This window comes from Tamandua tetradactyla, chromosome 2, assembly GCF_023851605.1.
Source record: "Tamandua tetradactyla isolate mTamTet1 chromosome 2, mTamTet1.pri, whole genome shotgun sequence".
In the NCBI taxonomy this organism is placed as follows: Eukaryota; Metazoa; Chordata; class Mammalia; order Pilosa; family Myrmecophagidae; genus Tamandua; species Tamandua tetradactyla.
Genome location: NC_135328.1, coordinates 143,067,607 through 143,082,118, shown reverse-complemented (window position 1 = coordinate 143,082,118; position 14,512 = coordinate 143,067,607). Strand labels below are relative to the sequence as shown.

The window sequence follows — 14,512 nt, the reverse complement described above, 5'->3', positions numbered from 1 at the left end:
CACATACATAATTTTATGTTCTAGAAGTCACATTGATAAAAGTAAAAGTGAAATTAGTCTAAATAATGTATTTTATTTAACCTGATATGTCAAAAAATATCATATCAAGAAATAATCAATAGAAAATTGAGAAATGTTATTTTCTTTTTTCTTTTTTGTGCTGAGTCTCAGTTTGTACTAGTATTGCCACACAAACCCAGGTAAACTGCCCGATGTCCTCAGTGATCAATCCTGAGACACCAGGATTTCAAAGAGAAAAAACCTTTTATTTCAGTTGTGCAAGGCAAGGAGAAACAGGAGGTTAATGCCTCAGTTCTGTCCCTCTCTGAATTGGAGAAACTTGGGTTTTTATGAAATTCAAACAGAGAGGTGGAGATAGTGACGTGGAGATACTGGGACACTTAGATTGATCTGCTCTTTTGAAAATGTGCTAGTGCAGCTATTTCAAAAGGCTAACATAGATCAAGGGTGTCAGTTATTTGTTAATACTTTTTTACATGGGCAGGCACCAAGAATTGAACCTGAGTCTCCGGCATGGCAGGCGAGAACTCTGCCACTGAGCCACCGTTGCCTGCCCTATTTGTTAATTCTTAATACTAGGTTTCACTGGCCACATTTCAAGTGCTCATTGACCACATGAGGCTGGTGCACAGTCCAGAACATATGACTGTGGTAAAGTCCTTCGGGAAGGGGTCAAGGAACTCAGGAGACCAAGGTATTGGAGGAATCATCCCCACCAGTGGTCTATGTGAATATAGAAACCATCAAGAATTACGATAAGGGTGATGTGGAGACTATGGGTGCTCAATGCCAAAAACATTACATGTTGCTATTAAGAATTAAAAATCTGTTATACTTTTTACCTCTAAATTTAAGTTCACTTTGTACCACGAAAATTTAACTTTCTTGTTGATGTATGTCTTCTGGTTTGTGGCAAAGCCTGAAGAGTCTTGTGCATGTTTTGGACACCTTAAGTGCTACACCTCAGACTTTTTTCTCAGCAAAGAGATAGACAAGACATTCATGTTTTATCTGTGGCTTTTATATTCTCAGTAATAGTACATCTTTAGAATTAAGATTAAGGCGGTCTTTAGAATTTCCTAGAAGACAATGAAAGAATCAGGTCTGTATTCACAAATTTCTAAAAATCTTTATAATTAAACCCATTGGTTTAACTGGCAAGGAATAGTGCTCATTAAGGAACTACAGTAGCTAATTGAATCAGAACCAGGCACAGAATAAAAGCTTTTGAGGATAGTTTGAAATACCCTTGCCGCTCATCCCATGTCTTTAGAGTTCTGAAGGGCGGCAATATAGAAAGTAGGTAAGAGTACCTGTGTTGTCTTTGGAATTGGAAAAACCTAGGTTCAAGTTTCATCTCTGTACCTTGCTATGAGCAATTGAATTAGGTTCTGTAAGCCTCAGTTTCCTCACCTGTAAACTACCTAGCAGGGTTATTGTGAGGTATAGCAGAGCACTTGGTATGTCAGAGGCACTAAGAAGCTTTTAAATGTGAGACACTAGATCAAATATATATTTAAGAAACTTGGCTTTGATGACAACAAGGAGGAGGGGTTGAGAGAGACTAAAACATAACTTATCACCTCCCCCTACCTATAGAAACTCTTTAATATTGTTTACAGATCTTTTGGTAATCTGCCCACTGATTCCTTTGCAGTCTTTTTCTCCTGTAGCTTGCTCCTATCTCCCCAAAGTTGCACATGGTTTACCAGGAAAAAAAAAGAAACAATACTATGTACCTGGGCTGTTTGAGGATACCTCTGCCTTTTTAAGACCCAGTTTAAATGTCACCTCTGTGAAAAGGCTCCATCTACCCCTCACCCCCACATACCCCCTTCTGTGGGCACCAAAGCAGTATGTATATTTCTCTGTTTTGAAACTTATCACATTATTCTATTTCCCTGCTAAATTTTAGATTCTGAGATTATCAATTCATATTTATATCTCCAGCACTGAACACATTATTATTTTTTTAATTATTATTCTTGATAGCCTGCTTTTAAAAAATAGATTGTGGTCCTATAGACCTACTCTTTTTTCTTTTTTTCCATTTAAACAAGTTTGTTTGTACAACACGATGCTTGACTTGAAGGGAAGACCATCTAGAATTCATTTCTTTTAGGATAATTAGTCCTACTTAAAGATTGTAACAGCTATGTACAGAAAAGTTGTAAACTTGTCCTTGGTTTTACAGTGATAAATGGGAAACAATTCTGCAATTGAACAAGGTATACACGGTTTCTTTATGTTGGTTTTTGTTAAACAGTGAGAGCAAAATAACTTACTGGCATATACAGCTATTAACTGCTGAGAATGCCACTTATGGGGAAAGAGAATATTTTTACAGAACCAGTATTTTTCCCCATCTAATCTCCATTTGGCATCAATCAAAACATGCCACTGGCCATTTTGTTAAAAAAAAAACAAACACTGGGTTTGTGCACAGACACCAGTTGCATTACGTACAGTAAAGCAGTGGAGAGGGGGAAGGTAAAAGAATAGAGAAAAACTGTATGGTTGTAGTCAGGATGTAGTGGAACCAAATTACAGTTTTTGTAATTGAGAATGAACTCCTAGTGTGTAGAAACAGAGTTCTGGAGTAAAGTAGCTGGCTCCCTTTTTAATATACACCTCCTGTCTGCTGCGGAAACACATCAAGTGTATCTTCCTCCCTTTCCAACTGTGCAGGTATCTGTGTCATTGATTAGCTGTCCATCAAGATGGAATCTGATCTGCCTCATTGATAAACCATGTCATTCACAGTGGGCTTTCATCAGTTCACTAAGTCGCCTATAACTCTTAAACTGCACCACAGAACTGTCCTGCCCCTTCACTCACCAATTAATATGATCATTGTACTCAGTCTTGACTCCTTCCTTGGGACTTTTATTTGGCAAGAGCCAAAGATTCCCAGCTGCCGCTTCATGGACGAGGTACCACATCCGCACTGACTTAGCACACAGCTGTACCAGGAGTATCAGAAGGAGGAGGTGGCAGTAGTCTATAACCTACTCTTAAAGAACAAGTGTTTTATGCTGTAAATAAGGGGGGAGTTATCTGTTTCCTTTGTCTGGAATGTGTGCATGTATGTGTGTGAGAGACAGAAAGACAACCCTTATATGCATGCTCAAGCTCAGCCCCAACTTGAAAAGTCCCTTCCCCGTCAAGAAGGATGGACCCTTTCCTGACTCTTGATTTAGGACAGGGTGAGCTCCTTGTGTGTTTCCTCAGCATCTGTACTAGAGTTCTGTGTAGGGTCCTGTCTGTGCACTGGAGTAAAGGAGCAGCTGAAAGCCTGCTTCTCCCTTGGAATACTGTCACATAGATCACAGGGACCCTGTCCTTTTCATGGATACATCCCAGGCCCCAGCGCATTGTTTATCTCATTGTAAAACCAAATAAATATTGGATAGAGGAATTAGCAAGTATAAATTCTAAAGGTAATTGATACACTGATGAAGTAAATGAGGAGACCCCATCACTTTATTTATGTTTTAATATCCTTGTCCTATCAACATCTTTGCACTCTTGTAGTCTTCCAGAAAGGAGGCTAAAGGTCAACTAAAGGAAAAGTAGAAGCACTCATTTAATTTTTTGATCTCGTTTTTTTTACTAGGCTTTAAGAGATAATGTGTCTAGCAAATATTTACTGCAGAAATATGCCTATTACCTAAGGGGAAATATTATATTTTATAACGGTGACAACAGCAACAAAAATTTGAACTTTGCCTTATTTTTCTTTCAGCTTGGAATGTGGTAATGACAGTCAGACTTCTCAGAGCACTGGCCGGATCTCACTCTGTATTATCTAAAGCTCGTCTTTGCCAAAGATTCATCCATCTAACATTAAAACCACCTAACAAATTTGAAAATATAACATGCAGCACTCTGACAATAAATCAGAACTTGGATTCATTCTTTCCAGCAGCCTGTGGTTTGTATAAATCTCAGATCCTGCAAATGGACCAGAAAATACCAAATACAAGTTCATTGTCTCCATTAACTGTTCTGCACTGCCGAGATGGAAAAGCATACTTTCTACCTGTGAAGTCTTTTGGAACTCACAGGAAAGTGACTCCCAGGCCTAATGTTTTGGGCTCAAAGTGGTTTATAAAAATACTGGAAAGGCATTATTCGTCTCTATCAACTGAAACTCTTGTTCCAAAACATGACTTTCCACAAATCAAGAGACCATTGAAACCATCCAGGACCAAGCAGCCGTCCAGGACCAACCTTCCAGTTCTGTCTGTGAATGAGGTAAAAATAGATGTGATTGTGGCACTTCCATTTAGTGATCATCGCTCACTCTCTAAACCAGTGGGCAGTGCGCCTCAGCCTTTTGCTAATGTGAGAGAACTGGAAACCAACTCAAAACCTTTTACTTCAGGATCTTTAAGGCTTAGTAGGAAAACATAATGTCCAAAGGGAATCAAAATCTTAATTTTTTAAAAAAAGACCAAGACTTAATGCTGGCAATAAAATATAGAAATGGAGTTTATGAAGGATTTGTTAGTCACTGCTTAAGAAAACTTCGAAAAGAGGACTAGTGTTAAGTCCCATCTAGCAATCTGCTGTTAAAAAAAAATCTTTTAATAAATCAAACTGTAGAAATTCTTTATCAGATTAAACAAAGGTTTTAAACACTATACAGAGAGGTAAATAAATATTCACTAGCCTGCAGTAACTGGTCATGGGATGGGATGATGAATCGACAGCTCAAGGTATAAAAAAGCAGCAGAGGGTTTTGTTCTTTTATCCTTTGAAGGTTAAAGGGAATATTTTTATTCACTATTAAGAGGTTTATGGGAATTCCCCAGCATTTCCCCTCTAAGTGATAAACAGTTTAAGGAGTAGGACCAAGACTTATTAACCGGTGTGTCTTTCATAACGCCTAGGACTGTGTCTTGTGCTTAGTAAATGTTGATTGAATTGGAAGGTTAAAAGGCAGTAAAGGAAGGGAAGGAGTCAAAGGGATGTCTGTAGTCATCAGCATTAGAAATAGGAACGTGGACTATTTAAAACTTAATTAGGCCTTCTGAATCTATCAGAACACAGGTAGGAATGAATATCTGTCTTTTTAAGATCTTGATTCTTAGATGTGGACCCTAAAAATGTTTAATTTGACTGCTTTTTTGCTGTGTGGTTGACTTCTTTGAAAAGCCCTTCATGACTAAGCTTCAGATTATGAAGTTAAGAGTTAATCGATGGTTTTTATTTTGGATTCTAGCTTTGTTGAAATTCTCACAGTTTTTCTGAACCCAGTATGTAAAAGCAGAAGTGTCATGCATGTACCATCTTACCCCTTTCTTCTTCCTAGCTCCTATTTTTTTTAATTATATTGTTCAGCTCATTGGTAGTCTGGGAAATTCAGTTTTCACATGACTAAGATGAAGTTAAATGTAAGTAGCTGACTCATGGCAGATGCAAAGAGGAGAAAGATCAACTCATTTTTAATTTTGTAATCGCCATCGGCATAGTGTATGGTCGAATTGTTACGGAGACACTGTAATGATCAGAGAATTTTCTTTTTGGTAGTTATTGGTTGTAAATTTATCAAAGAGACATTGTTTCTTTAGCCTGTCCTTAGACTTAGAAGCAATTTTCCTGAATTCTGTTTTGTTTTCCTTCAGAATTTCTTTTCTGATTCCTTCTAGTAAAGTAGATTTTCAAAATTCAGGACAGATTCAAATGAGATAATAAAAGCATTCACATTTAAGACGGCAAACAGTTGGCAGAAATGGAGAAAGAAACATGATTACGTACCTGCTATGAGTAATGAATCTCACTGAGCACTTAGTTCTAAGAAGCCCAATAATTAAAAAGTGGGTAGTTTGTTTCTCATCTGATAGGGGGTAAAAAGAAAAACATAAAATGTTTTAAGAGAAGTAACTTTTTCCAGTAGCCATGTTTCTTGAAGATAATTGTATAATGATATAGCTTTCACAGTGTGACTGTGTGATTGTGAAAACCTTGTGTCTGATGCTCCTTTTATCTACCTTGTCAACAGACGAGTAGAACATATGGAATAAAAATAAATAATGGGGGGGGGGGGTAAGAGAAGTAACTTTTTCCAGCACCAAATTTAAGAAACCATTTATTTCATGGGTTCTCACATGGAAGATATTTTGTAGCATTATAAATAGTGAATTCAGTTGGGATTTTGCAAAAAGCAAGAACAGTATGCTGTCTCTATAAAAGCACAGAAAAATCATGTGAAATCGTATGTTTGTGAAAGCATTCCAAAAGTTATCTGAGGTGATATCATTTTGAAACGTTTCTGAAACATTTTTGATGGCCTTAATTTCATAGGAGAAAACAGTCTTGAAGACAGCTTTTATTTGCCCCAAATTGAGGGCCACTCCATTTTCACATGGGCATCCTGAATCTTTTTTGATAGCCTAACCCCCTTTTTACCACTCTTGACAGAGACAAAGAAAGGGCCCTACTCTCTCTGTCAGAAAATGAGTGCTTTGTATGGTCTCCACACGTATTCCTGGGTCCATCCTTCTACCCTTACCTGTATGCACTCAGAGTTGGCTGAACGTGGTGGAAATTGTCCTCTGCATTAGAATTTCGTCCACAGAGATCAGAACCTACTGAATAGTCACTCGCATCCTTTTGGCCATAATGTATTAAGACCAGCAACTGTGCTTCCTGCAACGTGCCATCCCTCAGGAGTGCTGGAGGATGCTCATGGCTGGTCTGGGTATAGGGAGATGAGATGCAGGATGGCAGGCAGGGGACAGACCATAGCAAACTATCCCGTTGTTCATATTTTTGGGGGGAGGTGGTGCATGATCCGGGACTCAAACCCAGGTCTCCCACATGGAAAGCAAGCATTCTACCACTGAACTACCAGTGCACCCAGACAAAGAACATTTTTTTTGCAGGGTCCAGCAATCAAACCCAGGTCTCCTGCATGGTAGGCGAGAATTCTACTGAGCCACCCTTGTACTGCCCTCATAGTTTTTTGTTTTTGTTTTTGTTTTTTTGGGGGGGGGCATGGACAGGCTCCAGGAATCGAACCCGGGTCTCTGGAATGGCAGACAAGAATTCTGCCACTGAGTGACCGTTGCACCACCCCACCCTCATAGTTTTTTAAAGGTGAAATAGAATGGAAAATATATCAGAAGCATTGCTCATGGTAAAGGTAAATATTATTTTATAAAGTTTTGTTTCAGTTATTGGGTTAGTACATATACATATGTACTATGTATATGAAATGACTTCTCACCACGAGTTGTCCTTAAAAAAAGCTTGAAAGCTGATGCATTATATCAGTGATATACAGGGTGTCAGTGTTCTTTACCTTTTTTTTTTTTTTTTTTTTTTTTAAAGGAAAGACAGAGAGAAGGAAGGAAGGATAGAAGGAAGGAAGAGAGGAAGAAAGGGAAACATCTTTTTAAACATTTTCTTGTTTTATTGTATTTTGTTTCTGCGTTTTCGTTACATGGGCTGGGGCCGGAAATCGAACCGAGGTCCTCCGGCATAGCAGGCAAGCACTTTGCCCGCTGAGCCACCGCGGCCCGCCCTAACCAGTACATAGCGGGGAAAAAAAATACATTTTGCCCTTAGTAGTATAGAGGCAGCATTGCTGTATACATTAATTAAATAAACGTCTTGATTTTAAGAAGAGTGTTCTGTCAGAGTGTGTGATGCCATTAAAGCAAGAATCATACGTAGTAAAATGTATGCTGTTTCCCCTTTTCCATAGATATCTAGCCCCATCTGCTGGAACATGTCTTTTGTGGTTAGAAAAATGAAGCATATACTGAAACAGTGGTTTTGTCATCTTTTTTTTTTTTAAGGCTTTTTAAATAGGCTTAAATTTCAACCTAAGTTCAGTAACTATTTTAGGATAGTTTGGCATATTAAGGACAAGGTGTGGGTTCCCAACTTAAAACCAGAAATTAGCTTTCACAAAATAATTAATACTTAATTAGTAATGATTTACTTTAAAAATCCAGAAAAAGATATAAATGCAAATAGAAGCTTTTTACAAAGTACCAGCATCTTTAAGTAATAGGGAAAAAAATGCAAAGACAAGACACTCCATAATCCTCTTCCCTTTTACCAAATGGGCTTAAATATAACTTGATATTTAAAAGCAAAGGAAGTAAAACCAAAAGAAGAAATGTCAAAACAATTAAATTAAAAGACTTTCTGAATCTTTTATTGATAGAAGACATAATTTAAACAGAAATACATATTGAAATATTCAAGGAGGACACAGAAAGTAGTGTGGAGAGCCATATATGCTATGTGTTGAGTAGAATTTTGAGCCAAACTAAATAGGAAATGCTGAGAAGGAGAGGTGATTGTCATTAGAAAGTCTACAAAGAAGTTCCTTGGGATGGTTAAATAAAAACAGATTGTACTTGGGTGCATGGGTAGTTCAGTGGTTAGAATGCCCACCTTTCATGCAGGAGATCCGGGTTCTATTCCTGGGCCATGTACCCAAGAAACCCCACAGTAAAACAGATTGTATTTAAAATGTATTCTTAGTCTTACTGTGGTGCTCAGAATGCATTTTCTCACAGAAGTAATGATCGAATGCCTTGCCTTCTATTCTTGAGTACAAAAAAATTAAAATTTTTGAAAGGTAAATTCAAATGCCTTCATTGGCCTTGCCAGTAATGTAAATGTTAATGGGACAGGTGGCCACAGGCAATGCAAGAGCCAGAGACTGCGTGGGTCCAAGAACCCGAGCCCTCCGCCCCCCCCCCCCCCCCCCCCCCCCCATTTTCTCCTTGTCTGTTTTTGATCTTCTGATGAAAGGTAGTGGCCATCTGGGCGTAACTTGAAATCCCTCAATTTATTGTTTACAGTTAACTCAGATTTTCAAAACCCTGTGCAAGTTGGAGAGTTCTCTGGGCTGAGTCTAGCAACCAAGACAGCCTCTACCATATTCGGTACAGTTGTGGGAAGATCCTCCATTGGACTAGCTTTTAACCTCCTGCTTATCTCCTTCTTTTGGTGTCTCTTCCTCTTCCCACTCTGGCCCAAACCAAACATTGGCTGTAGCAGTCCCTTCAAGAAGTAATTCTGACATCTGACCTTTTATATTGTGGTTCTCCTTAACAAGCTTCAGCAAACTTGGGTGGTCAGGATTCCTTCCTTTCAGCCGGCTAAATCACTCTATTCCTGTCATGGAGCCTTGAAATAATAGATAATGCCTGCAGTTCTAAACCTTAAGCATCTTATGGGTTCCTATACTCCAGTTACCAACTATACTTGGACTTTATCAGTCCATATGTTTTAATTTTGGTGTATTCTTATCTTCATGTGTGACTACAGGAATTGGCTATCAAATCTGCAAAAGGAGGGTACAGCCTCCATTTTATCCTCATTTTCTTCATATCCTCATATTCTACTTGTCTGGCTTTTACCTTGGGTTTTTTGTTTTCTAATTAAATTAAAATTGTTTGCTTCTGAGAGGACATTTGCTTAATTTCAGATTTTTTTGGTTTGTCTATGTCCTTTGTTTATTCCTCTTCTTTTCTAGAGCCATATATTAAAATAGCCTATAAGATTGAGGAAAAGGCAGAGCAGGGTTTGGCTCTTTCTTGACAAAGAGCCAGGGATCAGGTAATAAGTGTTGAAGGAAATAAGGAATTCATGTACTGCTTCCAATGAGGAATTTCCTATGAAGATGCAACAGAAAGGGAAAGAATTTGGGCACTGAGATGGTAAGTCTGAGGAATAAATATTGATTTTAGTAATTCATAAATTTCTTTTGACCAATGGTAGACCAGCACACCATATTTACTAAAAGATAGTAGAATCACGGATATTTAACCAGGGTGTTAAAATGCAAAAATATAAACGTTCAGATATTCAGATGTGACTTCTAATAAACTTTTAAATCTCCCATAGATTTTGATTGTGTAAGCATACTTGCATCAGCACTGATAATGACTATTATCTGGCAAATGTTGGACATTTATGCCAGTCTCAGTCCTCAGCACTTTGCTTTTCTCAACTTGTTCAAGCTTCACAACAACCTTGTAAGGTAAATACTACTATCCTGGCTTATGAGAATTTTTTTATTCAGATTCTCTGCCTGGACTCTTAACTTCTATGCTAATAGTTTTCAAACTTTTTTGATCACAGCCCATGATGAGAAATACATTTTACATTGTGACACCCAGTATCCATACATATATAGACACATCTAAGTGACATATCTTTTGTAAAATAGTATTTACTCTTACTATAAATAGTGCACTGTAAGATTTTTCTTTTTTTCTTTTTTTATTAACAAAGGGAAAAGTTGGTTTTGGTCAACTACATTGACATCAAGACTCACTGGTGGTTTGGAAAAAATACAGTTCTGTGCCCTAACTGCTTGCTGTGGATGTATTGTAGCACATCAGCCAAAGCAATAACCCACATCCTCAGGTCTGCAGACTTTTTATTTAACATTAGCAAAAGTAAAAACACTGATTCTCTTTATAGATTTAAAGTAATTTTGCCTGGATAAGGCTAGTGACAAATTATAAAATGACTTCGAAGAATAATGTCACTGTGAAAAAGCTCCTTGTTTTAAATTTTGTTCTTCATAGGGTCTTAGAAGCTCAGTATTGAAGAGACTTTAAATATCGCTCCCTCCAGGCCCCATCAGGATGCCTTAATTCCCTCTGCATCTGTTGTTCAGCCTGTGCTCAAAAGATGCCAGTTGGGGAACAGCTTCCCCTTCAGGATAGCCCATTGCATCCTATTTGCTAGCAGTTGAAAATTCTTTCATAGATTGAGCCGAAATCTGTTTACCTTAACATGTTTCTGTTCATTCTTATCTTATCCCTTGGATCATCAGCCTTTGAGATGCTTGAAAAATCTCCCTCTGTGCAAAATTATGTCCTATCAAGTGAATGCAAGCTGCACGGACGTGACAGCCTTTTACTAACCCATGTGTGCCCATGTTGCTGAAACAGGACCTGATGCACTGCACAGCATTTGCAACAGCAGACGAGTATCATCTGGGAACTCTATCTCAAGATTTGGCCTCCCATGGTTATGTCGAAGTAACAGGTTTGCCTCGAGGTACATCTTGAACCTGGCCAAGTATGTTAACATGTGTTAGAGGATAATTTTCTTATGATACTGTCTTAAATTTATTTTTTCACTTAGTTTTTTAGTTGAAGAATTATAATATAAAAGTGGTATTGGATCTCTTCATATAAATTACATATACAAGTAAGAATCCAAAATGTGTTCACAGAGAATCTGGTTCTCATGGATTAAAAAAAGCACTATATATTTTTAAGCTTTATGTATAGGATCTCTATTGCTTGGGTGATCAGAGTCCTGTGTCATTTCATTTCTGCCATATTAAAAGGTCATTTTAGTATGGAATTGGTAGAAATGTTGAATAAAGCCTTTAAAAAAAATTACCAGTAAAATCCAATGCTTAACTAGCAAACTTAGTTTAAATATGAAATGAGCACAATGAACATTGAGAAGAAAATCAAAATGAACTTAATTGGGAATTTCAGGATAGGATCACTTTTCAAGAAAACAACTTGCTTTGCACTAATAAATAAATAACTTGAAACACTTCAATGGAAGATAATTTTACACTGAAACTCAATAACTGGATTTCCCAATACCCAGAAATTTATTAATTTAGCTCAGATTAACAAAAATAGCGGGGCGTAAACCTCCCTGCTACGGTTCAATGAGGTCTGTATTCCCATAAGATAACAGTGGAAATATCATGGTGTATTTTTAGACGTGATGGTCTGAATAGATTAATTTTGCTGTTTGATGCAAAACAAAGCAAAGTCAACAGAAATACAGAGCTGTGTCCAGAGTCCCTATGATGAAAACTTGATCAGTGGTGTCCTCAGACATGAAAGGCTGCCATCAGTATGGCCTGTGCATTACCTATTCGGGGAGCTTCCTATATTGTGATCACAGCCCTAGGTCTTTTCCATTACAATTTATGTTGCTTTTTTGGCTATGTAGGTGACCTCTGTCTTGTGTAGAGTGTAGTACTTAGGGAACTGAGAGTTCACCAACAGAATGTAGTTTAGGATTTGGTCTTTAATTTGAATCCCCTTCCCCTACCTCCCAACCTCTACCAAAAATTCTAAAGTTTTGAGGATCCTAATTTTCGGTTTAAAAATACATATATATATATATATATATATATATATATAACTTTTTAACATACTAATTTTTATGTACAAATAACGTATTTGTAATTTAAGTATATAATAATTCTGTACTATACTTCTGTGTATTAAGTACTTACTAATGAATATCTGTATACTTATATGTATTTTTAAGTTTATTTAATATTTAAATTGTTAAAATATTTAAGTAGTTATAGATGACTACAGTTTTCACAAATAACCTTGAAATCAGGTCTGTTTTGAAATGGCTAGAATCTTTATTTCTGCGTATTTTCTGTTGGGCCACAGTTTATATAATACACTTTAAAATGTAGCAGAATGAATAATCTAAGAAGTTCTCTTACAATTATTAATAAAATGATCTTTACAGGGAGAGAATACATTAATGTTTCTTACATCTTTTAGATTAATTTCATGGAAATAAGTTAATTCTTGAGCCTTAGTTATATGGAAACTTAGCTTTAATATTTATTAATTATACTAGTGATTACTGAATCAAACAGGTTGTGTTAGTGTTTTGTGAGGGTGATTTCTTATGGCCTTTTCATTTTCTTCTTTTAAATAGTTTCAGACACCTTAGCAAAAAGATAGGCATTGTGTCATTAAGCACTTAATAGCACATAGAGATGTAGTCATAAGTATTGAAATGTTTATTGGTAACTCTTGAACATGTGTCACCTTGTAACCTAGCTTTTCTTTCATTTATTTTAAATTGCAGATGCAGCAAATATTTTGGTGATGGGTGTAGAAAATTCTGCAAAAGAAGGTGATCCTGGAACAATGTTCTTCTTCAGGTAAGATAAGAAAGAAGCCCATTGGAAGGCATGTAATCGTGGTCTTGAAATGTACAGCATACCACTTTTAATAGGAAATGAGTTCAAGATATTATTTGTGGTTTGAAGTTTTGTCATTTGATTCTTATTTGATCTAGGAGAATTTGCCAGTTTTAGGAATGTTTCTGGTAAATCCTATTTCTTAATAAAGAATCATTAAAACAAGTAAAGAATCTTCTCCTGCTGTGTCTCTATTTGTGAATCTGGATTTTCATTCACTAAGTTTATGTAAAGCATCTTCAGTGCCCTTCATCAAACTCCTGTCGCCTCCCTTGCCATTTCTTTCCTTGCCTGTCTTCTCCGTCCGTAGCACTTTATCTAAAGCTAACCACCCCCCCACCCCCAGGGACTAGGACACTGACTCCACACATGCTCTTTCATTTGAAGGGTTTGGTACCAAATTCTACAGAGCAGCTGATGGGAAATAACAACAATGAAGGAAACCATTATTTTAAATAACCTCATAGTACTTGCACAATGACATTACTCTCACAGTGCAGCTGAGGGCCATGGGGATTAACTGGGTTACCCGTGGTCACGTGATCAGGAAGGGGCAGAGCTGGCCCATGTGGGGTGCCCATGAGAAGCCACCTTGGTGATGGCTGGAAGCCCTCTCTCTACCTTTCAGTGCCTCATCTTCCTTTGACCCTAAGGATAGAGATAACCAAGGTGAAAGCATTTAGTCCACATAGAACAACAGCATCCCCTTGAACCAAACAGGAAACTTGGATTTCTGAAGATCTGAAGACCAGCACTGCCCAGCAGCAATACAATGTAATTCACAAGTGCAAGTCTCGGAGGTTCTAGTAGCCACATTTAAAATTGTTTTAAAAAGCAACAAGGTGGGCAGTGCGATGGTGGCTCAGTGGCAGGATTCTCGCCTGCCATGCTAGAGACCTGGGTTTGATTTCCAGTACCTGCCCGTGCAAAAAAAAAAGCAGCAAGTTGATATTAATTTTGAACAGCATGAATACTGATTTTGCAGCTTGCCTGAAATTAATTTTAATAGTGTATTTAACCCAGCATATCCCAAATATTATTTCAGCATGTAATCAACATAAAATATATAAATGATGAGTTGTCTTACGTTCTTCTTTTCAAGCTAAGTCTTGGAATCTTGTGTGTACATTAGCCTACATTCATCTCAGTTTGGATGAGGCACATTTCACTAGCTCAATTGCCACATGGCTTCTGGGTCCCACAATGCACAGAGTAGCTCTAGACCAAAGGAGGGACAGCTCATTGGACCTCTTTTCTGCCTGGAAGTGCTTCCCTGTGCCAGTGCTCTGGCTGTGGCTTTAAATACCTCCACCTCCATACACTCAGGCTTTCTTGGACTATTGTGGCCATCTGCTCATGGGTCTCCCTTCCTGCCTTCTGACCTCCCACCAATCTGTCTTGTAAGCAGGGTCATCTCTTCTGCTTAAAATTCTATGATTTTCACCACATTCCTTATCCCATTCCTTCAGGGTCTGGCCCCTGCCTGCCTCACTAACCTTGGTGCCCACTTCTTACCCAGGT

General features: G+C 37.7%; 1 protein-coding gene across 3 annotated transcripts in view; it reads left to right on the top strand.

The window, feature by feature from the left end:
* Window positions 1–14,512, top strand: part of RMND1 (required for meiotic nuclear division 1 homolog) — a 45,254-nt gene that overhangs the window by 4,414 nt on the left and 26,328 nt on the right. For all 3 annotated transcript variants that reach the window (XM_077149280.1, XM_077149281.1, XM_077149282.1), the window contains exons 2-4: window positions 3,767–4,278; window positions 10,956–11,064; window positions 12,877–12,952. In XM_077149280.1, the coding sequence (XP_077005395.1) occupies window positions 3,781–4,278; window positions 10,956–11,064; window positions 12,877–12,952 (683 nt within the window). In that variant the 5' untranslated portion in view covers window positions 3,767–3,780. The remainder of the gene's footprint in view (window positions 1–3,766; window positions 4,279–10,955; window positions 11,065–12,876; window positions 12,953–14,512) is intronic.